The sequence below is a fragment of the Euleptes europaea genome, chromosome 10 (genome assembly GCF_029931775.1).
Source record: "Euleptes europaea isolate rEulEur1 chromosome 10, rEulEur1.hap1, whole genome shotgun sequence".
In the NCBI taxonomy this organism is placed as follows: Eukaryota; Metazoa; Chordata; class Lepidosauria; order Squamata; family Sphaerodactylidae; genus Euleptes; species Euleptes europaea.
The window spans coordinates 28409978-28437933 of NC_079321.1; the positions used below are offsets into that span (position 1 = coordinate 28409978).

Genomic DNA, 27956 nt, shown 5'->3' on the forward strand with positions numbered 1-27956 from the left:
ATGTGGGGAAACAGCCTTACCATTGGGATTGTCCCATGTTACTTTCCTGGCACTAGTTTTCACGTATCTGATTCTAACAGTAAAAACTGACGCATGAACCTGGGAATCCCCCTGTGCGTCTCTGACATCCTTGTACATCCTGGTCTTCCAGCATAGTTATGCTTTGTCTATATCTGCCCACCCAGGCTTCTGATATTTCCATGCACAGAAAGAAGAGGACAGAATACCACATTAAGCCTTATTTACCCATCTGGTGTGTCCCGGCTTGAACAATGGGATGTGCTGCTAGAACTGGTTCATTTACAATAGCTACTGAGGAGCTGGTATTCTCTGGAGGCTGGAACAAGGTGTTGGAACGAGCGATGGATGAGGACCGACGGCTTCTGAACTCTTAAATAAAAAGCAAATGGCATGAATTAGACTAGTGAGAACTGTTTGATTCACCGGATGCCTGTAAATCTTTTGTATGATTTTGCACACTGTGCCCCTCTGCTTCATGCTATTGCACACTGTGCCCCTCTGCTTCATACTATTGCACACTGTGCCCCTCTGCTTCACACTATTGCACACTGTGCTCCTCTGCTTCACACTATTTCATTCAGAGGAGTGGAGTAAATGCTGTAGCCACAGTGGGCAAGACGGTTAACGTTTGGAAGACACACATCTAGCATGAGTGAGACTCATAACCTCAACAGTGCAATTTGGCAAGTGTTCATCTTTTGCCTCTGTTAACAACCAAGGGGCTGCTTCTGAAGTCAGCCTGTTACTTCTTTAGTAGCAGATGCCTGTATTCATTGATCATTTTATTGGGTTTTTACAGTTTTCATTTATCCCTTCCACCTTAGATTGATTTCTAAGGAGTCATATATCTGCAATAATCTAAATCTTCCCAAAGAAACCCAGAGCTCTAATGAGACAGCTTTGTTATCTCACCTGCCCCCTTCCAGCAGATTGCAGATCCTTTGGTCAGAGTTCCCTGTGCATTCCTGACCAGATAATACTTTAAGTGTTTCTGTTTCTTGGGCTGAGTGGTCATCTTAAGATTGATGTGATTGGAAAACTCGGTAAAGTAGCAGAAGCCTTTCTTGTTGCAGCCAACACAATTGCCAGAGAAACCTGATGAAATAAACAATACAGAGATTGGGAGAGATAAGTAAAAATAGCACCATTAATGCACTTCAGGTTGTTTGAGCTGGGTGTAAAAGAATGTAGTCAGTCTAAACTTTTTCTTTCCTGCAGGAGAAAAGACATAAAAATGTTGTTTGGGTGTCAGATTTCTCTCAATAAATGTCTACTTCTAATAATGGCCCAATCTCCTTCTGGTGATTTTAGTGACATACTGGAGAGGGATGGAAATCCCATTTCTTTGTTTGGTTAAGACTGCCAGACAGACAGATCAATAGAGTGGGAAGGACTGGAAAGAATGACGAATTGATGTCACAGAAGTGACCCAATGGCCAAAAGCTTAGTTACACGCTTCAGACTTTACCAGTGGGGACCAGGATAATTCAAGGCCTACTCACAAGATTGTTGGGCAGCCCGTTCCTGAAGGGGGAGAATAGATCTGAAGCAGCCAGGAGCGGCACAGTTGCAGAATGAGGTTCATGCCTCCCATTCTCACTCTGACATAGCTTTGTAGGTTGTCATATTGTTAAACTTAACTGGTAGGGTTGCCAACTGCCAGGTAGTAGCAGGAGATCTCCTGCTAATTCAACTGATCTCCAGCCGATAGAGATCAGTTCACCTGGAGAAAAATGGCCGCTTTGGCAATTGAACTCCATGGTATTGAAGTCCCTCCCCTCCCCAAACCCCACCCTCCTTAGGCTCTGTCCCAAAAATCTCCTGCCAGTGGCAAAGAGGGACCTGGCAACCCTATTACCTGGCCATGTGAAGTGATGTTACTATGTTACCCCCCATAACCTCAGATTGGCTGGTGTCACTTCAGGGGAAAGTGTCTATTCATATAACATGGGACCAAGCGTTTATATTAAGGGAAATAGCTATAAACAGGTGAAAATACACATATGAAGAGGTGACACTGACCTAGAGATGATACTGCCTTACACTGAGTCTATACTTACGCATTGGTCTATCAAGTAGAAAAGAGCAAGAGTCTAGTAGCACCTTAAAGACTAACAAAATGTCTGGCAGAGTATGAGCTTTCGTGAGCCACAGCTCACTTCTTCAGATATCTCTCGAGGTTACTACTGCCTACTCTGACTGGCAGTGGCTCTTCAGTGTCTCAGGCTGAGGTCTTTCAGAGCAGCTACAACAAAATCTTTTTAACTGGAGATGGTGAGGGTTGAACTTGGAACCTTCTTCACGCAAGGCAGATACCCAACCACTGAGCCAAGGCCCCTGCCTGAACAGCTCGTGAAAAAGGTGAGCTGTAAAACATCACTGCCCCCTCCCAGTTCCTCTCCCTCTCAAAATTTCCCTGGGTGAGAATTCAGTGTAGCTTCACTATGCTAAAGCTATCCCACTCACAGATCAAAACACCATGCTAACCTTACCAATAGTTCAGCAAATAAATGCTCACTGTGTTCCATGACTGTTACACACAAGCACCTGGGCTTAAAACACAATAAAGGAGGACTGCTCATTTGGTAAGCAAACTAAATAAAACAGGTTTTCCATACACATTGTAGATAAGACAAAGGTCAGGGCAGCCAAACTAACCAGAAGGTGTCTCAATTTATCTCTGTCATAAGCTTGAGTCCATGAGATGGCCAGAGATCAATATTTGTAGTCTGACGGATAAAGGCCTTTCACCTCTAGGTCATCCATTCAAAGCCAGCCCACATCAATAGTGACCGAAGGTTGTTACAATCTGATGAGGGTTCAGCAGTCTATGTTAATTACATTTGGCTGACTCTGCTGGACCACATCTGACATTTGGAGGACAGAGGCCAAGGACAAGAAAAGTAGCCGTGAAAAACCGTGTGACGGCTCTTTATTATTTTAAACGTGGGTTCTCCAAATCAGAGCTGCTTCTGAAGCTACATTTCCCCATTCAAATTTTGTAAATGTAATGTCAGAATAGTCTTATACTTCAGAAATTCATGAACTACATTTCATACATGCAGTTTATTATTTGGAATTTGTTACAAAAACATGGATTTGTATAGTCATTTTCTGGACCTGCAAGCTTATGTGTGTTTTTAGTAAGTAAATATAGAAATATCATGCCCATTAGTGGCCAGTTCTTATAATGGTTCCTGTACCTGAACTCTTACTAAGGATTTGATCAGCCTACGTTATTTCTTCTATTCATCTTATCCAGGTGAAGCACTGGATTCTCGTTTAAAGGGCCTAAATTCAGTGATGGGCTAGATGAGGGAGGGTGCTGTTGTCATGAGTGTTATCAGGATCGCCGACTTGATATCGCAATCTTCGGAGATTCTACCTGATTGCAATGTTGCCGTAGGGTTCCATAAGGCTTTATGGAAGCCTTGTAAGAGGTCCGCTCTTTCCAATGTAATATTTCTGTTCTTGGGATGTTTATCCCTAGTTTTTTGTATAGTTCATTTTAAAAAGTGTCTTGTTTTGTGACGATATATTGATGCCTAAGTACTTGAGTGAATCTTTCGTTATTTGGCATCCTGTAGTTTCTTTGATATACATATAGTCAATTTTTGTAGTATTAAATGTCAATATCTTCGTCTTTGCTTTGTTTAGTTTGTAACCTGAGTACTTTGCGAATTCCATAATATGATGTTGCACATATGGAAGTGCCCTTTGGGTTTTGGGACAGATTAATACAACATCATATGCCTAGCTTTTTAATTTTATGTTGTTCTTTTCCAAATTTGAGTCCCTTGATGTTAAAATCATTTCTTATAATTGTCGAAAACCTCCATTGATAAGTCGAATAGAAGCGGCGAAAGTGGACAGCCTTGTCTGATGCCTTTTGCAATATTGAATTCTGCTGATAGACAACCGTTAACTAAAAGACGTTCCTTTTGGGCTGAATATATTGTGTTAAATACTTTGAGGAAAGTGTCTCCACAACCCATTTGAGATAAAGCGCCAGAAAACATTGTCAAATGCTTTTTCTGCATCGAGGAAGATCATAGCTGTCTTCAATGATTTCGACTTAATGTGTTTAATTGCGCTGAGAACCAGTCTTACACTGTCTCTCATAAGTCTCTTGGGGATACGGGGAGAGGGAGTGGTTTAATAATGAAGACAGTCCAATAATTGAAAAATGTGCTGGGGGTGAGTGGGATAAAGAAAACCTATAGAAGCTTTACGCATGAGGAAAAAGCCAACTCAGAATCAGCTTCCAGAAAAACATTGGGGTAAAAGTGGTCTCAAATGAGCTGGAAGAAAAACGGGGTGGGGGAGTGAAAACTAAAGGCACAAAAATGCAGCTGGAATTCAGGGGATAAACTGAAGCAGTATGGGGCCAGAACAGACGAAAAAACACCATGAGGAAAAGACCCTACTCACATTTTTCCCTACCATTGTGCCTGTGCAAAAGCACAGGAGTGATTGTGCCAGACCTCCTGCAGTCCAGCTGAACCCCCCATTTCCCCACCAAGCCACACTGTAACACTACAGCAGGGATCAGCATGGAAAGGGGGGAAATCCCCTTAAAGGGCTAAAGAGGATGGTGCAAAGAAGTAAGCTGCCCCACTCTACTGTGAAAGCAGAGTCTAGCTGTGTGCCCCCCTCCAGCACAACCACCCCAGAGAGTCCCCTTTAAAATGGATTTAAAGCAGGTTCATGAAACTTGGCAGCACTTAACACACGCACATTTGTAATCCAGTTTATAGGGGGAAAGCTCTGGGGATGTGAGTGGTGCTCAGAATGAGAACAACGTGGTGTGGAAGCTCCCCTTTCATGCAGGGGCTTCCTGTATTCCATGTGTGGGGGGAAGGATTCTGTGGGATTCTGTGGAAGAAGCCTGAACTGAACATAACAGAAGGAATCCTTGAACTCTCCTTCCTCCCCACTCTCTCTACATTTTGCTCTGAGAAATTAGCCAAGCCTACCTAACCAAGTGATTTAGGAGATAAGTTCTGCAAAAGGCAATTCTCTGGAAAGGAAGAAAGATGATAAGAGTGGCACTGTTTACTCTCGCAGGTCTAGCCCGCAAGTGCTGAAAGAAAAATAAGCTTTTCAGAAGAGATGGATAGCATTAGTTATTGCAGAGAAACGCTGATGGAGTCCTGATTCCCAGATTTACCCCCCTTTTCTTTCAAAACCCAATTTCTTTGAGCAGCTTTGATGGCACAGGAAAAATGAAACTGTGCTTGAAACACACAGATAAGAAGGGCAGAACCCACCTCCTACTTACTTAAAATTTTTGAACGCTCAGACTAGCGATTTAACGCTGGATTGAGCTATCACCCATTCAATCCAATATTAAATCACTAATTTGAAAGAAAATTGAAAGAAAAGGGGGAATCTGGGCATTAACACACACAGAAAGCTTTGTGAATCCCCTGGATCGAATGCAGAAGGGGGAGGGGGAAATTCTCCCATTCATGCTACAAATGATCCAGCATTTGAATGCTAATCCCCTCATCAAAATTTTTTAAAAATTAGGGAGGGAAATGGGTGGAGGGAGGGGAAGGGAGGGGATATGAGCAAAACAGTGGGTGTGAACAAAGGAAGGGTGTTTGGTGGGGCGGAGACATAGGGCGAAAACACATGGTCGCTTTAGCCTCCTTTATTCCCTGTTTCAGCCAGGATTCAGCCAGGATCGAACGCACATTCGGCAAAACACATACTGAATCCTGGCTGAATCCTGGCTGAAACAGGGAATAAAGGAGGCTAAAGCAACCATGCGTTTTTGCCCATAAATACCATTTCCAGATGCTTGCATGCTCAAAAGAAGCTGGCTCAGAAATGGAGGAAGAAAAACATCGCAGTAAAAGTGTTCAGGAAAACAACGGAGAATAAACAACGAGAGAAAGTTTCCAATACCAAACAGAAGAAAAAATGTGTGGACTTGAAAAAATATAATGTGCAGAAAAGGCCATAATGGTGTAAGTAGCATATACAACAATCAGATAGTCATAAACAAACCAGATGGTCATGTGAACTTTACCATTGTGTTTGGCCAGTAAAAAGGCATCACATATTCCAGCCACTAAGACTGTACATGGCCTTGATGAAAAGGTATGCATAATACAGTAACTGAAGAAACCTGTAAAGGTATAATCAACAACACTGAAGTGGTCTGCAAATGAGCTCATAGCAAATCATAATGATAAATATAATCATGCAACCATGAATAATATGAATTCCAGAGGGGAGGGGCTGTGGCTCAGTGGTAGAGCATCTGCTTGGCATGCAGAAGGTCCCAGGTTCAATCCCCGGCATCTCCAGTTAAAGGGACTAGGCAGGTAGGTGATGTGAAAGACCTCTGCCTGAGACCCTGGAGAGCTGCTGCCGGTCTGAGTAGACAATACTGACTTTGATTGACCAAGGGTCTGATTCAGCATAAGGCAGCTCCATGTGTGTTCATGTGTGAATTAGTCTGTCATGTCACAATTAAACAGAAGCCCAGTGGCACATAAAGACTAAAGAAGTTTATTCTAGCATGAGCCCTTGTGAGTCAGATCTTCATCAGATGAATGAACTGCATATCCTTATGAGTTATGGATATACACTCTAATAGAAGAAGAAGAGTTGGTTTTTATATGCTGATTTTCTCTACCACTCAAGGAAGAATCAAACTGGTTTACAATCCCCTTCCCTTCCCCTCCCCACAACAGACACCCTATGAAGTAGGTGGGACTGAAAGAGTGTGACTAGCCCAAGGTCTCCCAGCTGGCTTCATGTCTAGGAGCGGGGAAACCAACCCAGTTCACCAGATTAGTGTCCACAGCTCATGTGGAGGAGTGGGGAATCAAACCCAGTTCTCCAGATCAGACTCCACTGCTCCAAACCACCGCTCTTAACCACTACACCACTTTAATCTGATACATTGTGAGTTTATAACTTTCAAAAATTTATGCCGGAATAAACTTTGTAAATCTTTAAGGCATCATTGGACTTGTGTTTTATTATGGTTGGGTGATCAATTATTCTATCCAATTAATGTAGTGATATAATCTAACCTCTTCAATGAGCTAAAGATTCAGGCATAAATCATTAAAGTACTGATCAGCAATACAAACACTTGCTCTTCACTAGCTTAAGAACACAAATGCAGAGTCTTACACTATGAGAGCAATATAAATTGACATAGAATCAGATTTATTAATACGGCAAAGCCATTAAAATATTCATATCAATTACAAAATAGAATTAAAAGATACAGTATCAAAAAGATATATGATTCTTAAATAAATAAATAAATTAGCTAAAACCCTCAGATTAATATAACATTCTTTATTTTAGGTTAGATTGCCATGCCCCCACTTTGTCTGACGAATCTTGTATATTGCATCACAAAATTTAGTTACTTGTTTCATCGTCTGGGCTGACCCTTCCCATAGGAGATTCCTCAACCTCCCTTCCTCAGAGCTGACCTTTGTTAGATTAGGGAGAGGGGAAATATATAAATTGACATAAAGGATGTCCAGGAGCTACCTGCTGTTTCAAAGGAATAACAGTTCAGTACAAAGAGTGTTATGTGAAGCAGAAGAAATGGTAGGTCTGCAGAGTTTACACTGAATGTACTGATTTCAAGACAGACCGACATATTGACAGTAGCAAAGCATAGCTGATAGACATTATCTGGAAGAAGCTATGAAGCCTGATTTACTAGCTACTCTAGTTTCTGGGCACAACAGATACATTTGTTAGCCCCCTAGGTGGCCCTACGAGAGCAGAACGGTGGGATAGAATTCTCGTAAATAAATAAATGAATAAATAAAATACAGCTCAAGAAACTTGATCTTCCCATGGACTTGGAAACTCGCCATAAGGAAGCTGACATGAAAACTGCAGCAAGCAAGCTGTAAAATGGAGACACAGAGCCATCCTAAGAATACTTTCTTGGGATTAAGCTGTATTGAATATAAGTAGGATTCTGAGTAGACCTCCCAGTATGTCAAAAGCATCAAGATACTATCAAATAATATACATATATTCATTCTCCTACAGTGGATTAGAGCTGATGGTCAAACAAACAAAAAAGTTTCAGTGTAAGGGAAGAAACCATTTTTCATAAACCGATTCCATGGATATTTTAGGGAAACCAACAATAGACAGACCACAACACATAAGCAAGTTCATCTTAGCAAAGATGATGCCACCAAAACCAAAATTCCCCAACAGTGGAGTAATGAGCAGTAGAGCACAAATGGGAAACTTTATTTCAGTTGGTAGTGTTCAAACCTGGTCAAAATGTTTAGAAATAAGAGTCAAAATAATGTGAAAGAAATTAATCAAGGGTCTTAGCTGAGAACATTGGGTGATCTAAAGGGGAAAAAATCTCTGATATTTACTTGGCAGGAAGTTTCACAGGGTTGAATAGGGATTACTCCCAGGAAAGTTGCCTTACTCCGAGGGAAGTATGCACAGGGAAGCCTTAGTTGTTATTAACAAATGTTGCTACTATACTTTTCTCTTCTGGTTTAGCATGTAATTAACACATATACTACTTCCTCTGTGTTAACAACCTAAGGAATCTTGAGCTGTTAACAGTGCTAACACTGAATGGGTTGACTGGTACAACATTACTGCCTGTATCTTTTAAATGACAACAAACACCTGATTTACAGCCCCCTTAATTCCTTTACAACTGCAGGCCAATTGTATTGTGACCCATCAAAGTCAGCAAGACCTCATGGTAAAATACGTTATTGTTAGATGAAGTTATATACACTGTGGCTTCACACAAAGCTGGTTGTAAACCCAAACCCCAAACTTATTTGGACAAAGCTTCAAGATGTATTTTTTGGGCTTTCATGAGTCAACTTCTGAGGATCCTTGTTGCCTAGCAATATTGATAACAAGAACCCAAACCGCAAGTACATTTCCTTTCTTAATAAGTAAGAATTCAACATGGCACAAACACACCGTATCTGAAGCTTCCAAGGGGAGTAGTTGATGGATCACCCTTGAAGTGCATGAAATAATTTTAGTTTCTTTTAAGACAAAAAAAAAATTCCAGTTTTGCCTAGCAGCTTTGAAAGAAGTGTTTACCTTAGGTGAAAATCCTGTCCATTTGCAAAGCCTAATTTTAACATAGAAGCTATATCCAGTCATTCATCATATTTCTGCCCCAATCTTCCTCCAAGAACACAGGTTGAGACACAAAGGATTTACCCCACTTCATCCTGCCGATAGTCCTATGAGGTAGGCTATCCAGAGAAACTAGGCTGAGTGAGAAAGACTGGCTAAACACTGCCCTTCAGAAACAGGTTCTGAGTTCAAATCTGACATTTGATCCATTATACTACACTGGCTCTGAACAACTTGGCTTACTCCCAAGTAAGGAGGCATGGAATCAGTACCTTCTGGGGGTTTGGAGGGAATGGACAAGGAACTATGTTTTATTTATTTGTATAAAACACTAGCTCTTTCATGAAAAAAAAAATATAATACTGCAATCCTATGCATATTTACCAGAAAGTAAAGACCAGGAAGATCAGGCAAGAGATGGTAGATGGGGTGAAGGTGGTAGGGACCTTAGGGGGAAGTGACCATGTTCTCCTAGAATTCCATTTTCTGTGGGGGATCAAGGAAGTTCATAGCCATACGTGTCTGTTAGATTTTAGTAGGGCAGACTTTTATAAACTCAGAGGCATGATGAGAGTCATTCCATAGGCAAGGCTGCTGGAAGGGAAAGGAGCAAGTAAAGGTTGGGCTCTTCTAAAAAGAAGAGCTCTTGCAAGTTCAAGTCATCGCTGTTCCAACAAGAAGGAAACATGGTAGAGGATCCAAGAAGCCAATGTGGATGAACACAGAACTCCATAATGAGCTAAAGGAGAAAAATGAAATGTTCAAGAAATGGTGGCAAGAACATACCGCTAAATAAGAGAATCTGCAGGTTGCCAGGTCAGCCATCAGAGAGGACAAAGCTCACAGTAAGCTGATGCTGGCCAGGAAGGCTCGCTACAACAAGAAAAGCTTCTTCAGATATGTGAGGAGCAAATGCAAGGTAAAAGAGGTGATAGGACCACTGTTGGGTACAAATGGAGAAACTCTGACAGAGGACAGAGAGAAGGCAGAAAGGCTCGATGCCTATTTTGCCTCATTTTTTTTTCCTGAAGAAGAGAACAGGCTCATCTAGAGATGGTAGCAAGCAAGACATGTCATCTGGGCTGCTGGTTGACATGGACAGAGCGGTAGTTGAGAATCACCTGGCTGCACTGGATGAGCACAAATCCCCCAGGCCACACGGAATGCACTCAAGAGCACTCAAAGAACTTTCTAGAGAGCTTCCAGAGCCTTTGTCCATCATCTTCCAGACCTCTTGGAGGACAAGAGGTGTGCCACAAGACTGGAAGAGGGCAAAGGTTGTCCTAATTTCAAAAAATGGAGGAGGGATGACCCAAAAAACTCCAGGCCAGTCAGTCTGACCTCTGTCCCAGGGAAGATACTTGAGCAGATTTTGAGGGGATCAATCTGCGAGCGCCTGAAGGACAACTTTGATTGAGTGATGAGCTTACTGAACAGAGGGAACGCCATTGGATGTTGTTTACCTGGATTTCAGTAAAGCTTTTGACAGGGTTCCCCATGATGTTCTGATGAGTAAATCAGAGAACTGTGGACTGGACTCTAGGATAGTTAAATGAATAGGGAACTGGTTGGAGAACCACACTCAAAGAGTAGTTGTCAATGGCATTTCAACTGAATGGAGAGAGGTGTCCAGTGGGGTGCCACAGGGCTCAGTTCTTGGCCCGGCACTTTTCAATACTTTTATAAATGATCTGGATGAGGGTGTGGAGGGACTACTCATTAAATCTGCAGATGACACCAAACTGGGAGGAGCAGCGAATACCCCAGGAGATAGAATTCAACGAGATCGGAACACACTGGAACAGTGGGCACAGGTGAACAAGATGAAATTCAACAAGGATAAATGCCAAGTTCTACATCTGGGTAACAAAAATTATGAAAATTTTTCACACTGCATGGGGGATACACTTCTGGGTAGCAGTGTGTGTAAACAAGATCTTAGGGTACAAGTAAGTTAAATATGAGCACCCAGTGTGATGCAACAACAAAAAAAGTCTAATGTGATCTTGGGTTGCATCAACAGAGGCATAACATCCAAATTGCAAGATGTCATAGTCCTGCTGTACACTGCATTGGTCAGGCCACACCTGAAGTATTGTGTGCAGTTCTGGAGGCCTCACTTCAAAAAGGCTATGGACAGAAAGGAGTGGGTGCAGAGGAGAGTGATGAGGATGATCAAGGGCCTGGAGACCAAGCCCTAAGAGGAAAGGCTGAGGAATTTGGGAATGTTTAGTCTGGAGAAGAGCAGGTTGATAGGGGGACATGATTGATATCTTTAAGTATTTGAAGGGCTGTATCTTAGAGGAGGGCAGGGAGTTGTTCCTGTTGGCAGCAGAGGATAGGACTCGCAATAATGGGTTTATATTACAGACAGAAAGGTACTGGCTGGATATTAAGGGGAAATTTTTTTTTACAATAAGTGGAATTGGCTGCCTAGGGAGTTGGCGAACTCCCCCTCACTGGCAGTCTTTAAGCAGAGGCTGGAAAAACACTTGTCAGAGATGCTTGAGCCTCTAGTCTAGGCTGATCCTGCATTGAGCAGGGGGTTGGACTAGACAGCCTGTATGGCCCCTTCCGACTCTATGATTCTATGATAAATAAATGTGCCAGGTGAAATTTGCTAGCTGTAACTCTAAACCCTTTCTTTGGAAGTAATTAATGAGTTTGAGACAAACGTGTTTAGGATCAAGCTGTAAGACATGGAGCATCGTGCTAGGATCCTCGTGCTGGGATCCTCGTCAAACATACTGAGACATAAGGTTGAAATGTAATTTGTAGACCAAATGGGCTCTTCTGTTGTTTATTACTTCTATAGTTAGGTTTACGAATAGCTTGCAACCATATACCACATCTTTGGAGACTGTATCTGACCTTCTCCCAAGCACATTTGGAACCATGAAGTGGGATTATAGTGATGTTACTCTTGTTGTTTGAACTTATTAAGAAGATATGCTTTAGACGGATGTTCTAAATTGCTCTTCATGTATATTGGGGAGTGATGTTTGTGAAACAATATGTATGAGGAGAGACTTGACAAAGACACATGAAACAAGAAGACAGCCCCTACCATTGTCTTTCACATTCAACTTGGAAAGCTTCTATTTTAATTATAACATTGTATCTCCTGACTTTAGTTTGATACTCATATCAACTCATATGTTTGTGCAGGTTTCTCTCTTGTGGGAGACCTGTTATTTATGTAACTCGCCTTGAAGATCTGAGATATGTACCTTTGATGTATTCATACTGTTAAAGATACAATAACATATTTTATCATCCTCTATATGGCAATTTACTTTTCTGTGCCCATTACACAGTTGTGGATACTTTGTTCCTAAAATTCGTTACTGTGTAACCCTTTTCTTGGTTGATTTTTTTTCACACCTTTGAAGAGACAAGGAACTTTTTTTTTCATTAGCACAACACAAGAGAACAGACAGCTGGCAAAAGAAATGGGTTAGAGACAACCCAATAAATTCAAGGTATAGTTCAGACCGCTGTAATGCATACTGATCTGCCAATGATTTTGCTCTTGGGCTGGAGTCAAGGTGTATTCTCACAGGCTAAGTGGGGCTGCGCATTTGTAACATCAGTCTCTCACTCTGTACTTTTTAAATTGTAAGTACCACCAACTCCAGAAGGTTCAACCACTGAGAAATAACATGAGAACCTGCTAGTCTGCACCTTTTTCCCTCACGGCAAAATGTAGTCCCAAATAAAATCTGCTTGGTACCATAAACGCCACTTACCTAAAAGGGCATTGCGCCCCTGGTCATCGGGCAAGAATCTTTTGTCTACAGCACACACTAAAAGGTGATCCGGTAGGTTTGGTGATTTAGCGCCCACAAGCAGAAACCCTGACGGCACTTCGATTTGTTCATTGGAGATTGATACCAATCTTAAGTCTTTACCAGCCTGACAGAAACCTGGAGGGCAAACACAACAGTTTTCATCAGCTACCTGGGCTATGTTTGACCTGATGATATAAAAGTCAACTGGATGCAGGGGGTATATATAAAAAAAAAACATATTAAAGAAAACCCTAAATCTAAAGGCAAGTTAAAATTAAGACAAGTTAAAATTGCCTGCAGTTATCAGGGGAGAATCATGTGCTTCGCTGTGGGTGCCTGATACAGATGTGGATTCCTGGAGAGGGACATGCAATTCTTTCACAATTCTGCATTTAGGATGGTCAAATCATCCCCTCAATCCCAAAGCGGAGGCAGAATGACCAGTTCTCAAAGGATGCTGTTTCGAGTTACTACTCTTAACTTGCCGTTGTTCAGTTTACAAGCATGCTGAGAACTCAGCCACAAGAGAGGGTGATGGTACTAAACTCTGGTACAAGGCAGACTTTTACAAGTGTTTATTGAACCACAAACGTATTTGAGTTGCCACTGAATTTTTCCTTGGGGGGGAATATCACTTAGCAAATGAGAAGTATTGAGGTTGGCATCACTGCTCAAGATAATCACAGCAATCTTTGTGAAATTAAATATATATATATTAATGTATATTTGATGTAAACCGCCCTGAGCCCAGCATTGCCAGGGGAGGGCAGGATATAAATAAAAGTTTATTGTTATTATTGACATTGCTGTTGCTGTTTTATCTGCATCCACACTGTGATGCTCATCCAGGCTAAACTGTGTGTCTGGATTTATGTTTTGATACAATTTGGGAAGCACATCCCTTTCTAAGTTCTGTGAGCTATTAGATCTAGAAAAGGCTATTGTGTGGGAATTAACTGCTGAGCAAAAATACTGCTAAACGTTTCCTCTCAAAGCTGTACAACATCAGATTTTTCTGCAGAGACGGTTCAAGAGCATGTGCCCAATATCTTTTCAGTTCATGCATTCTTTACTTATGGAGAACTGAAGGAGTGCATTGCCCACTTTCTCACTGCAAAAGAAGAATCATGTTTGCAGAAGTCATGTAAGTATATCCAAGTATTATCCTTGGTTTGTGTTTGTGTTTTAGGAGAAAGAAGTAATCTATAATGTACAAAGGCACAGAAATTGCATAAAGGATCCTAGTGTTCATGACTAGACAATTCAGAAGTGTGGGTGTGAACTCTTCTTTCAAGAAGGGGTATCATATTCCTTCTCCATCCTCTTTTTACCTACTCTGTCAAGGACAATTCATGAAACCTTTTTAATGCACAAGAGTCAACGTTAAGTGACATTTGCCTTTTAACATTAGCTTAATAAAATGAGTATAATGAAAGTGCTTATTCCATACTGAAAGATACTATGTATTGGAACAAGCATGTTCCAGAGTATCATCATTTGATCCCTAGTGGGGGTGCTTGTGTAAAACAATTCAACCCAAATTCTGAAAAATTACTTTGTGGTGACCCTTATGCCTGAAAACTACTTTATAGGTAAGTCTGTATTCAGCACTCATATTGTATTTGTTTCCACTTTATTTGGTCAAGTCTCACCTCATTTTCCTAGTATTAATCTTTATGCACATGATAGTCTCTCACAGGATTGTGTAGCTCAGGGCTGGAGTATAGGGTTGGAGCAGGTACAAGGCCCCAGGTCCAAAGACCAGCATTCTCCAGTTAAAAAGAAGCTCAGGGTTCAAACTAAGAGATCCCTGATAAGTGGACCTCCTGTAGGTTTTTAAATAACTGCAGTGGAAGATCCTGATTTGGACTAAAAATCCATGTACTACACACCATTTTCACACTCAATAGCCCCCCTGGAAGTGCTTGTAATATTCTCCCCTCCCTCCCCCATCAACTAGCAGCTCTGGAGGGCCAACTGAGGTCAGGAAACCACACACATCACATCCACAGCTCAAATCAGAGGGCTATCAAAACTACCATACATTCTGCGGGGGGGGGGGGAACCCTGGAGATCTATTTATAAATCTAACTATGTCATGTCTATTTTGACCCGCAGGTACCAGATGTTGGGAAATAACCTTCTCTTCCTGATGGCTGCTATCAATCAAACCAGGCAACACTGAACTAGATGGACCAATGGTTGGACTTGGTATAAGGCTGAGTCATATGCTTCTGTCTACATACCTAGTTATTTTGATGCAATATGGAAAGGTAGGAAAGGGAGTGGGAGAACCATGACACATATCTGTGGAATTGTGAAGAAGCCTAGGTCATGTAAGAACATAAACAGATCCCCCTTTCTTTTACCTCAAAAGGAAACAGCAGAATAAATTAGTGAATGGGTATATGATATGTGCAAAAACAGGTTTAAAATATGTATACTTTTCCCTGGGTGCATCTGATACTTGTAGGGTTTCTAACCTCCAGGAGGTGGCTGGAGATCTGCCGCTATTACAACTGATCTCCAGATGACAGAGATCAGTTCCCTTGGAGAAAATGGCAGCTTTAGCAATTGGACTCTATGGCATTGAAGTCCCTCCCTTCCTAAACCCCACCCTCCTCAGGCTCCACCCCCAAAATCTCCAGGTATTTCCCAACCAGGAGCTGGCAACCCTAGATGCTTGCTTAGCTGCCTCTTGTGGTTTTGGTGGTACACCATCTGTGACCTTTTTCATTTTACACAGATATTTCTCTATTGCTTTATTCTGAGTTAATTGCTTTGTTTGGTCTTTTAGTTATCTTGTGTATTAATACATTAAAAATACATGATTTTTTTAAAAGAAAAAGTCCTCCAGCAATAAAAGAGGGGAGGGGAATAAGTGGACATGAACAAAATTAGTTTTAAACAAATTTGAAATGGGGGGGATTCCTAGACTGTTGTGGGGAGGTATGAACAGGCAGATACAGGAGAAACGGACCACATAAAGGCTGTATAAAATCTTTGTACAAAATATATCAGCACCACGTTTCTCAATGCAGTTCACAAACCATTTTGGGGGGGGGTTAAGTAAATGAAAATGAGCAATTTAAGTGTTGTTGGTTTTTTAAAAAAAACCTGTTCAGGGAGGCATAGAGAATCCAGTAATGAAAACACATGAGAAGGAGAATGGCAAGATTGAAGAGGAAACTTGAGAGACATTTGTTCAAACATAACCAAGGAACATCACAGAGAAAGTTATTCCCCTGTTAATGAGGTCCTAAATTTCACACAGAGAAACCAGGAAATGAATCTGGGCTCAGAGACGCTAAGTGGCAAGACATGTGAATAAAGGGGAAACTGCACCGGCTCCAGGCCTCCCTTTCAGGGACAGATTGAATAAAAATGAGGAAGTACAGATGTGCCCTTAGACACATTTCTGTATTTTTAGCACATATACAGTGACATCCTAAGCACAGACGTGCTCTTCTAAGTGTTTCAACTTCAGTGGACTTAGCAGCATGTAATTGTGCTTAGATAGGAGTCAACAGTTCTCAAAAATAAGGGTAAAGCACCAAAAAAAAATTAACATCAAAAAAGAGATTTCACAGTAGGATAACTTTTTTCAGGATGGCATCTCCTCAATGCTTCAAACATCTGAAGTCTACATTAAAAAAGAAGACATAATTATTCAGCATAAGAGAAAACAATAATCACCAAACCTGTTCATCAAACAATATTGGCATGACATTGTTCATTTGAAGCTGTAGGTTGAACCTTCCATTTGCACTGCTCCAACTTCCACATTTATATCATTCCTAAATAAAGTGGAATGTGTCATACTGATGAACATCTTTACCTTAGAATTATATCACAATTCTTACATTATAAAAATCTCAATTCTAATTAATATTTTTAAAATGTAAAACACAGTACTGCAGATGAAAAGCTGCTGGTAGTCTGAAGGTTCATAAAGACAGATTAAAAAATGAGGCACAATTTGAAATCTCATGATACCCTAAATACAACCATGTTGACAATTAAACATAATAAATACTCCGGAGCCAATCTCACTGAAGCTAGCTGTGTTTGTCGCAATGAAATCAATGGAACTGGATACATTTAAGTCCCTTTGATTTCAAATGGAATTTAGTAATGCCTCACTTTAGCTGGGTTGTGGTCTTTGGGATCCTTCTGAAGAAAGAATTCTTAGCCATGTGTATAATGAAAGATCCGGGAGCTCATCTATACACCTGTAAAATTAGCTATAATTTCTTACCATCGGTGGTACAACAGCCTTCAGGGGGTGGTTTCATCTGATAAGCAATAGGGGGGCTACTTGATTCTGAACCTTCTTCTTCTTCCTCCTCCTCCTCCTCCTCTTCTTCATTATCCACTCTACTGCCTGCTGCAAGATATCATGAACACAATCACTGGAGAGCAGATAATGGCATATTCTGATCAGAGGAAATGTTTTGACTGTATAAGTGACAGCGGTTTCATGCTGCGAATTGCATGTATCTGGTTGTAGACATGGCCTTGAGGATTCACTTATCTGATTCATATATAACCCTGATCTACAGCTGACAGAGATCAGTTCTCCTGGAGAAAACGGCCGCTTTGGCAATTGGACTCTGGCACTGAAGCCCCTCTCCTCTCCAAACCCTGCCCTCCTCAGCTCCGCCCCAAACATCTCCAGGTATTTCCCAACGCAGAGCTGTCAACCCTACCACCACCTGCTCACAATCCTCTTCCCCATTCTCATACAATCCAACTCTGCACCTTGAAGACTCATTTTATGGCCTGGCCCATTACATTCTAAGAATATAACATGCCTCTCCCTCCCTTTTTGCCTCATTCATATACATCCCCACGGTGGACTCTACGACATCTCAACCTGCTGAGGCTTCTCCCCAAACTCCACCCTCCATAAACACTGTCCCTAAATCTCGAAGAATTCTCCAGGCCAGAGTTGGCATCCCTACAATCTAAGAAGCTTGCAGTATTCCTATGGTGAAAACGCATGGGAGGTTTTGCCTTGGATTTGCTGCTCTCTCAATGCACATTTTCCCCATCCAAATTCTCAAAACTCAAAAATAAGCCCCTGTGCAGAGTTTTGAGAATTCAGATGGGGAAAATGTGCATCTAGAGAGCGGCAAATCCAAGGCAAAACCTCCCATGCGTTTTCCCCCATAGTGTCAAATGAACAATACATTCTTGCAAACCCAAATAACCAAAACCAAACTTTAGTTCCATCAAATTCTACACCTCTGGGAGCAAGTACTCTGCAGTAAAATGGAATTTTTAAAAAAATAGGTCCAAAGTAGAGTACCAAGAAAATGCCACTTGATTTACAGACAACACTGAATTAGAATTTGAATTAAACATGAGCTATAGACTTGAGAAAAAACATACTTTCAATACAAAATCAATAAAGACAAATCATATTGAGTTAACTTGGCAAAAAAAAGTAGTCACAATAAATTATGATTATAGCAAAGGGAATGGGGCAAACTCTGAAAGCAGCTCAGCTGCAAAACAAGGTAGAAAGCAGAAAAAAACATTTAAAAAACAACTAAAATCTACGCAACGTCAGCAGCCTTTAATGTATGAACGCATTTGCTTTACTGACAAGCATAATGTTGTATTAGCAAGAAAGAGCCATTGTCTGTAAACTACCGTCTGGGTTGTCCTTCTGTCCCAAAATTGCTGCCTAAAAAGTTTGGATAAATAGTTTTCATGAGCCTTATGATGCAAAGAACACAGCAATCGTAAACATCTTCAGATGTTAATGTATGTAATTAATATACTTTTGACCCACAATCGTATCAATAAAAGAGGCAGACGGGCAGAGGAAACAGCAGTGAGCATTTAAGGGCTGCCAGTCTACGCTGTTTCTTTGTTAACTTTCTCATTTTTAAGACCTTTCCTTTGAGGTAGAGTAAATGACCGCAGCCCCAGGGAGCATGAGTGGTTAAGACAGATTCTAAGATAGCCCTAGGAAACAATTACTGCTAGAATGGGGTGGGAGTAGGGAAACGAGCATGTCATTAATTGTACAGGCAGACATGTGGCTGTTTTCAAGGAACAAGAAAGAACAATTTCCCCTTCTATCAATGGAACAGCGTTCTCAACCAAGAAAGGAAACGTTGTGGAGGTTTCTTTTTCTTTCAATTGACAGAAAAGAGGAGGAAAATATATATTTTTTGTCCCTTCGCATTTTAAAGCAATATAGGTAAATAGATAAAGCTGGGTTCCACCTCAGACCTTTCTAAAACCATGCTCCATCCCCAGGCCCAAAAGGGGCTGCCCCCAACTCCTGCCAACACCAAACATTTATTATATCACAGTTGGCAAGCTACATATGGAATGGGCCCAACCTAGCCAGATTAGCATATTTTTTTGAGAAAGGGACCCATCATAAAGGTCTATTTAGGGTAGGGTTACCAACCTCCAGGTACTAGCTGGAGATCTCCTGCTATTATAACTGATCTCAAGCTGACAGAAATCAGTTCACCTGGAGAAAATGGCTGCTTTGGCAATTGGACTCTATGGCATTGAAGTCCCTCCCCTCCCCAAACCCCACCCTCCTCAGGCTCAGCCCCAAAAACCTCCCACTGGTGGCAAAGAGGGACCTGGCAACCCTAATTTAGGGAGAGCAGTCTGAACAGTTGTTTCACATATGGATGTTTCAAATGATTATGATGAAGAAAATCACAACATGCCAAGTCCTTTGCAATTTCTTCTTGAACATATCCAAGAATAAACCTTTGACACTTGCTGTGAATCTCACCTGTTTCCTGCCAAAATCTCTCCCTCTGCTAAGTGAAATGGTTCCGCTGGATCATTTGCCTATTGGGCAGCATACAAATGAGGAATTTCAGGCTTAGATCCAGTGGAGGTTGCTAAAGATTAGGGTTGCCAGCTTCTGATTGGGAATGCCGGGATATTTTGGGGGTGGAGCCTGAGAAGGGCAGGGTTTGGGGAGGGGAGGGACTTAGATGAGGCATAATGCCATAGAGCCCACCTTCCAAAGCAGCCACTTTCTCCAGGTGAAGTGATCTCTGTCACCTGGAGATCAGTTGTAATAGCGGGAGATCTCCAGCTACCACCTGGAGGTTGGCAACCCTACTAAGGATGGAAGAGATTTGCATCTGTGGAGTCAGACTTCCCTGCCTTCCCCTCCCACCACAGCCCAAAATACTTCCCAAGAACAGCCGTGGGGGGAGTCAGAGAAAGGAGAGAGAGGAAGATCGGTGTGTGGGCAGGAAATCCCTTCCACCTGCCGAATCTTGTATGGCTATCTCCCATATGTTGACCACCATTAAGAATACACTTTCATCAAGGAAGCACCTGGGGGGGGGGGGGTTACATAGTCCCAGCACATAAACTATATGATATTGCTGTTGTGAAAATGTGTGTGTATCTGTCTCCCCCCCCCCCCATCTAAGTGGGTCATTGCCATTAGAGGCACAGAATGTGGTTTCATCAGTATTAGGATGCCCATTTGTTGAATACTGTCCATGATATCACCTTTGGCTAGTTCCAGACAGGGGCAGGAAAAGGCACCCCCACTATGGAAGCAGCAGTGAATGAGGTAAAGGCCAGTGGGAACAACCTCCTGCTCTTAGCCATGAGACAACAGGGATGGCCGCCCTGGGCCCAGCCCTGGCAAGGACTCTGCACTGGAGCATCCATGACGGCACCTGGATGCCCTGCTGCCATACTCCCTCCACTGCCAGCTTCTCTTTAGACATTTGAGGCATCTGTGGTAATGGCTTCAGGGTACCCTACAGCCTGACTGTGCAGCTGCCTCAACAGCCAGGGCAAAAATGGCCCTGGAAAGGACTCCATCCCCTCACTGATCCATCCACAAGCATCCCCCCCCCCAAAAAACAAAAAAAACCAGAGGAATGCAAATAGTTTTGCTGTTCCTGAGGGAAGAGCCTCCTTCCTGCACATTCATGATGGTGAACACAGGAACACATGAAGCTGCCTTATACTGAATCAGCCCTTTGGTCCATCAAAGTCAGTATTGTCTACTCAGATCGGCAGGAAGCGGCTCTCCAGGGTTTCAGGCAGGGGTCTTTCACATCACCTACTTGTCTAGTTCTTTTAACAGGAGAGGCCGGGGATTAAACCTGGGACCTCCTGCATGCCAACCAGGTGCTCTACCACTGAGCCACAGCCCCTCCCCTCCTTCCACCTGCCCATATATTCACTAGGGAAGGTCTTCTGCCCACCCACTATGCTGGTGTATTTGCAGTGGCTGCTGCTTCACCAACAGGGTTGGCATGTTTGCGGAAGCCATTGGTATTCTGCCCACATACAGGGCTGGCACATTTGCGGAGGCAGTGGCTGCTCCACCTGCCAAGCCAGCATGCTCACAGTGTAGGGTTGCCAACCTCCAGATAGTGGCTGGAGATCTCTTGCTATTACAACTGACTTCCAGGTGATAGAAATCAGTTCACCTGGAGAAAATGGCCACTTTGGCAATTAGACTCTATGGCGTTGAAGTCCCTCCCCTCTCCAAACCCCACCCTCCTCAGACTCCATTCCCAAAATCTCCAGGTATTTCCCAACCCAGAGCTGGCAACCCTATCACAGTGGCAGCTCATGCCCACCGCGTCCAGGTCTCAGGTCCCCCGCTTGCTGCAACAATGGATATTTATATCCTCCCTGCTGGTGGCAGCTGCAGGGGCTGCCTCTTCCTTGTGGCCAGCCTGGCTGCAGTAGGGAGGGCACTTGGGATGGGTTGGTAGGGGGCAGCAGCAGTGATACTGGGGTCCCATCCTGGAATTTTGGCAAGGGCCCCAAATTACTAAGACTGCCCCTGCTGCACAGTCCTGGCCCCAGGACGTCTTGGCTGACCTCTCCGCCCTTCCCTCCTGTGATCAGCACAGAAGCACCAAGGCAATCAGAATCACGTGTCCTCCCCTTGCTAACCTCCCCCACCCCAAACAGCTGAGTGGTGGCACCACCATTCAGTTGTGAAAGAAAGCATATTAAAAGGCTTAAATGGACTATTACCCAAATTAGATAGTCTCCATTTTGATTGGGGGAATTAGCATTGAAAATTAAGCCTCGCAAGAGGTTGGGTCACCAGAATCTTTTCAGCCTATGTATACGGAGATAAGTCCCTTTGGAAAACTCTCAATAAATAAAATGTGGGTTTATTATAAAACAATTTCAGGCACACAATATCAACACACATTAAATTCATACAAGAGCTAAGGAAAATAAAAGGTGGAGGGGTAGGAGATAGAAGCAGGTTTTCAGGTGATATTAACCAATCTAGCAGAGCAATGTCTGAGTGAAAGCAGTGCTGTAAAGAGGGAGACAAACCAGCATCTCCAGAAGCAAAGTGAAAGACCTTACACCCAAGTAAGGGGTATACATTTAGATTTAAGGAACACCCATATCCACAAAGGCTAATGTTTATACACCAAAATGAGGGGCGATATGAGGTAACTGGCAAAGGAAGTTTTTCCAGGGACAAAGAACTTTGCTCGGACAAAAGAGGGAGAGAAGTTTAATGTGTATCAGGAACCAAAAGAATGTCTGTGTGATTGCTTAATTAATTTCTGGTGATTGCCCTGTACAAGTATTAGAATGTGGGGAAATGTCTGAGGGGATTCTCAGAATAGGTATGAGTCAGATAGATGTTTGCTCAATCTCCTACAAATGCCTGAAAACTGACTTGAGGGGCATCAGATATGCAGGAGAATAGCTAGGCTTTTCCTTAATAACCTTGATTGCCCACAATTGATGGGATTTAAAGTTCTCAATATTTGCCAGGTGTCTGCTAGGAGCACTTAATTTAATATGCAAGTGAGGCTTTAGCCATTCCCATTGTTTTCAGTCATTCACAACCTGGGCCTTGGAAAAATGCAAAATGGTCAACTCCTCTTCCATCTCCAAGTTACAGCACAAACTAGGGTTGTGCATATCAATATGCCTGAACCGAAAATAACCGGAAATTAGCTGTTTCAGCAATATTTGGGTTTCGGTTCAACCAAATACCAAAACATGGCAATCTGCCCGAAGCCAAATAGGCGATTCCCAAAAAAGCCGAATAGTTTCAGCTATTCAACTTCTACAGAGTCTCCATTTTGTGGCCCTTGTTGTGTTTAAAGGAGAGCTGTCTCCTTTCTTTGTATTCTTGCCCCATGGCTTCCAGAGCAGAAGGAGGGAGGGAGCAGGCATGTTGGAGTGGCCAATAGGAAGGCTCACTGGAGCTTCCCATGTGGCCAATGGCAGCTGGTGCAATCTACCTGGATTGCAACAGAAAACAACCTAGAGAGGAGAAAGGCCAGGAATTCTCAGTGGCCAGTAGGAACTCAGGTAAGGAAGAACAGTGTTCTTTCACCAATCACAGAAGGTGTTTTTTGGCTGGGACTATTTTCAAAATTTCTGTGCTTGGTCAAAGACTATAAAAGCAGGTCTGGTTTTCAGACCAGGCCGTTTGAGTATAACAGTAGGATGTTTTTGTTTAATTGGGGTATAAATGTTCTTACATATAGCAATATATTTATGGAAATACCTCATTAGAAACTTGTTTTAAATCCTTATAAGCTGTAATTTAGTTCCTAAAGCGACAGCATTTTACAATTTAGAGACATCCCCTTCTGTTCTAGTGTTTCCACAAAGATTATATGTCCTTAGTTTGTTCTAGATCAAGACTTCTACAAAGAATGCTGTACAAAGAGGTTTACAATATACTCCTAAACACAGTTACACCCACCTAAGTCCACTGATTTAAATGGGTTTAGAAGAGTATACCTTTGCTTAGGATTGCACTATTAGTTGCTTTAAAGGACGTTCACAGGTAGGATCCAACAGGAAAGTGCTGAATAAGAACTTCATGCACAAATTCAAGACAATGTATGCTCCGGAGTTTAACAGAGACCTTGGATTCTTAACTCACTATAGCTAATAGCTCACATATCCTATCCCTTGCAGTTCTTAATTTGTTTCACGATCTCATTTCATCTTGTATTCAGTTTGATGTTCATTCTGCTCTGCTGTTGTTGACTCAGACTGTTTCACATGTACTCTGTGTGAATTGGTTTCTGATTTGATGGGATCTTACTTTATACCAGCCTCTCTGTAGCATTCAGCACACATATATACAACTCAGTTCTGATGGGTATTTAACCAAACCTAATATATGTACAGTTCTATGCATCTGAAGAAGTCAGCTTGGAGCAACAAAAGCACATGCTGAAATAAATTTTGTTAGCCTTTAAGGCTCTACTGGATTCCTGTTCAATTTTTTCAAATGAAGTTGTTTCCAGCCATTCCTCATTCTGGTAGCTGGTTGTTTCCAGCCATTTCTCATTCAGAAACTTTACAATTCTCCCTAAACTTAAAGGAAAGCAGAATGGGGCCATAATGGTGTGTTAAATTCTTTGAAAATTAAAGAACATCTTGTATACAAGTGTGAAAAAGTACCCTCTTGTGTAAGAACAATGGCTGTAGTCCTGCAGTATTTTCTCCCGGCTGATGTCATAATCCACTTTGTGACATCAAACTTTGTTACTAAGGAAGGTCTCAGGCATCCCACTTGGAGAATAAACAGCAGGAGCAGATGGACACAAGCAAAGGTTATGTTTTATCATGCAAATGTCCTTGTTCAGCAAGAAAGAATGGAAGGAGAGAATTAAAAATGCATAACCAGATTTGTTTCTAAACAGGTTTTTTTACATGGGTGACAAATGTCTGTATGACATTGTATACAATAATTTGAAATAAGAGTTGAATGGTTTTTCAACATAAGTTTCTAAAGACTGCCATACTCCATCAATAATTATATATTTCCTTTATCAATATTAGACATCTTTGACAGGTCATGTACACATATACAAAGGCAATACCAAAGAAACACTTTCCAAGCCAATAAAGAACAACCAGAAATTAGCAGCAGGAAACAGCTGAATCAAAAGGCTAATGATGCTTTGGAATAGTCAGATCTGCAAAATCTTCTGAAGTTTAGCAATTTTAAAAAAGTTTGACTTGATTGTTCATGAAAATACCGCAGTGAGTTTAACTGTGAAATCTGAACCTTGTGCCTAAACATTTCACATCACAACAGTGATGTCAAGGATAAAAGTGACAGTAAAATAAAATAATAATTGCAATGAAATCTCAAACTATATTGAAACATTATAACTGTAGCACATAGACAGAATTTTAAACTGAATCCAAAGAAGCTCAAAATTAAGCATATGGTCTGAGTTCTATTTTTTGATTCATTGCCAAAATCAAGGCTATCTGAAAACACAAAATAGTAATACTTTGCATTACGAATTAATGCATTATATTAAAGTAAATCCTGTTCATTTTGGCTGAACTGGTTAACATCAGACAGATTAGAAAAGCAACTATAGACAATGCAGTTTAGGATTCCATAACTGAATCTAAGACTATGATCTTATGTACATCTGCTTGAGAGTAAGCCCCACTGAAATCAATAGGATTTATTTCTAAGTGGAAAATGCATATTTGAATATATGTGCTCACCTTCAAGAGAAGAAAGCTGCTGCTCCGCTTCCAAATACAGCTGTGAAAAAACTGGCCTGGGAACTAAACTGTTTGACCGGAGAGAGGCCTCAATAGAATTATGCAGCACTTCTTCAAAGCGTGTTGTCTTGAGTTGCCCAGCATAAGAATTTCCCATCTTCCTGAGAAATGAGTTTGAGGAAGGTTTTTTTTAATGTATGTTAAAATTCCAAACAAAATGAGAGAGAGAGAGAGAGAGAGAGAGAGAGAGAGAGAGATCAAGTTTTTTTTCCACAAGTTAAGGAACACAAGTTAAGGAACACACAAGAAAATCATAAAAGCATTTCTCACAACAGGAGCAAGTTTGACATTGTCATTGTTGAGTAGGGTTGCCAACCTGAAGTCAGTGGGCTTAGAAGGGTGTTACTCAGTTGATGCTGGCACTATAAAACAAGATAGCTGTCTTAACATCTGCACAAATTGCAATACAATAAAAATTTCAAATAATTAGCATAAAGAGTTGCCTATAGATCATGCTAGAGAGCCAGCATTGTGTAGTGGTTAAGGTGTTGGGAGGGGCTGTGGCTGCTTGGCATGCAGAAGGCCCCAGGTTCAGTCCCCAACCTCTCCAGCTAAAGGGACTAGGCAAGTAGGTGATGTGAAAGACCCCTGCCTGAGTCCCTGGAGAGCCGCTGCAGTCTGAGTAGACAGTACTGACTTTGAAGGACCAAGGGTCTGATTCAGTATAAGGCAGCTTCATGTGTTCATGTGTGTCAGACTAGGACCTGGGAAACCCAGGTTCAAATCCTACTCATGCTATGGAAGCTTGCTGGGTAACCTTTGGCCATTCACACACTCTCAGCCCTGACCCCAGCTAGTATGTGGATGAGGAACTTTCAATGAATACCAGGGTTGTGACGTGGAGCCAGGAATGGCAAACCACCTCTGAACATCTCTTGCCTTGAAAACTCCACTAGGTGTTCTCCATAAGTCAGCTGTGACTTGATGGCAAAAAAAACAAATAAATAATAGGACATGTTTAACTGAGGATGCACAAAAAAGGGCTTGTGGAAGCAGAGAAGACAGTCTTTTGAGAAGCAGTGTGGCATAGTGGTTAGAGTGATCAGACTGGGTTTGAATCCCTACTCTACTAGGGAAGCTTTCTGGGTACCTTGGGCCAGTCGCAAACTCTTAATACCCTAGACTTAGCCGAGACACAAGGGTGATACAATAAAATTATTGCAGAAGAACGAAAATGCCCATTTTGTCAGGATCAAATAGACTCCCAGGCCCACATTGTTTTAGCATGTCCACAAAATAATACTGCAGGAAATAAATATATCAGTCCCTGGATAAAACAGCTAAAGACACTTTCTGAAAGGTGGATACCACGTTATCTGCTGTCAAGTAGATCAGTCAATTGCATGAGAGATGTGGGAACTTTTCTCTTTGTAGTGTCAAGAAAAATTAAGTTTCGTCTCCCTTTTTTAAAGTGTGAAGTGGTTGATGGATAGCCAATGGCTAGGGAGACACAGATTCTAATCACCCTTTTGCTGTGGAAGGTCACTTGGTGACTTTGGGCCAGTCACACACACTCGGATTAACCTACCTCACAGGATTGTTGTGCGGATAAAATGGAGCAGAAGAGAATGATGCAAGCCACTTTGGGCCCCCCACTGGGGAGAAAAGCAGGGTATAAATGAATAAACAGATAAAATAGTAAAACAAATCTGGACAATTGCACTTTAGATCATAGGATTGCTAGGAGAATAAATGTGTGTGTGTGTAAAGTGCCTTCAAGTCGCAGCCGACTTATGGCTACCCCTTTTGGGGGGGTTTCATGACAAGAGACGAACGGAGGTGGTTTGCCAGTGCCTTCCTCTGCACAGCAACCCTGGACTTCCTTGGTGGTCCTCCATCCAAATACTAACTAGGGCTGACCCTGCTTAGCTTCTGAGATCTGACGAGATCAGGCTAGCCTGGGCCATCCAGGTCAGGGCAGGAGAATAAATAGCAGTATTTAAGATACGACACATTTTGGTGAAGACACCAAAAACACAATTTTTCAGCTTCACTGTTGAATTAATGGACTATGAATCCATGATCACTACAAATTGTCTAACTAATTCATCTGAGCGTGGCAATGCTTTCCTGAAAATGTTTCACTACAATTGATTAATCATATTTGCCAATCCCCTTCAAAAATAGTTTGTCTTTTGCTTGTGCTTTAAAGAAGCACAACTTTTTTTTTTTTTTTTAAGTAGATTCCATAGCTGACTGGTGCATTCTGGCTGCATCTTTTTCTGACTGTGTATATAACCCACCAGTTTCTTTTGCTAGCTTAACATTTTGTAATATATTTGAAATATTATCCATACCGATGTTCTTTATCTCTTCAAACCCATGATAAACCACATTTGGCATACAGGGTCATGTAGAAGGAGACGGTCCTTTAAATATGTGGGTCCAAGGTTGTGAAGGGCTTTAAAGGTCATAACCAGCACCTTGACTTGAACTTAGAAACAGACTAGCAGCCAA

At 41.8% G+C, this 27956-nt stretch overlaps 1 protein-coding gene across 1 annotated transcript in view; it reads right to left on the reverse strand.

The window, feature by feature from the left end:
- Positions 1-27956, reverse strand: part of GREB1 (growth regulating estrogen receptor binding 1) — a 90366-nt gene that overhangs the window by 39794 nt on the left and 22616 nt on the right. The window contains exons 2-6 of the mRNA XM_056856704.1: positions 25440-25600; positions 17197-17325; positions 12897-13073; positions 934-1116; positions 247-390 (exon numbers count right to left, since the gene is read on the reverse strand). Of these exons, the coding sequence (XP_056712682.1) occupies positions 247-390; positions 934-1116; positions 12897-13073; positions 17197-17325; positions 25440-25596 (790 nt within the window). The 5' untranslated portion in view covers positions 25597-25600. The remainder of the gene's footprint in view (positions 1-246; positions 391-933; positions 1117-12896; positions 13074-17196; positions 17326-25439; positions 25601-27956) is intronic.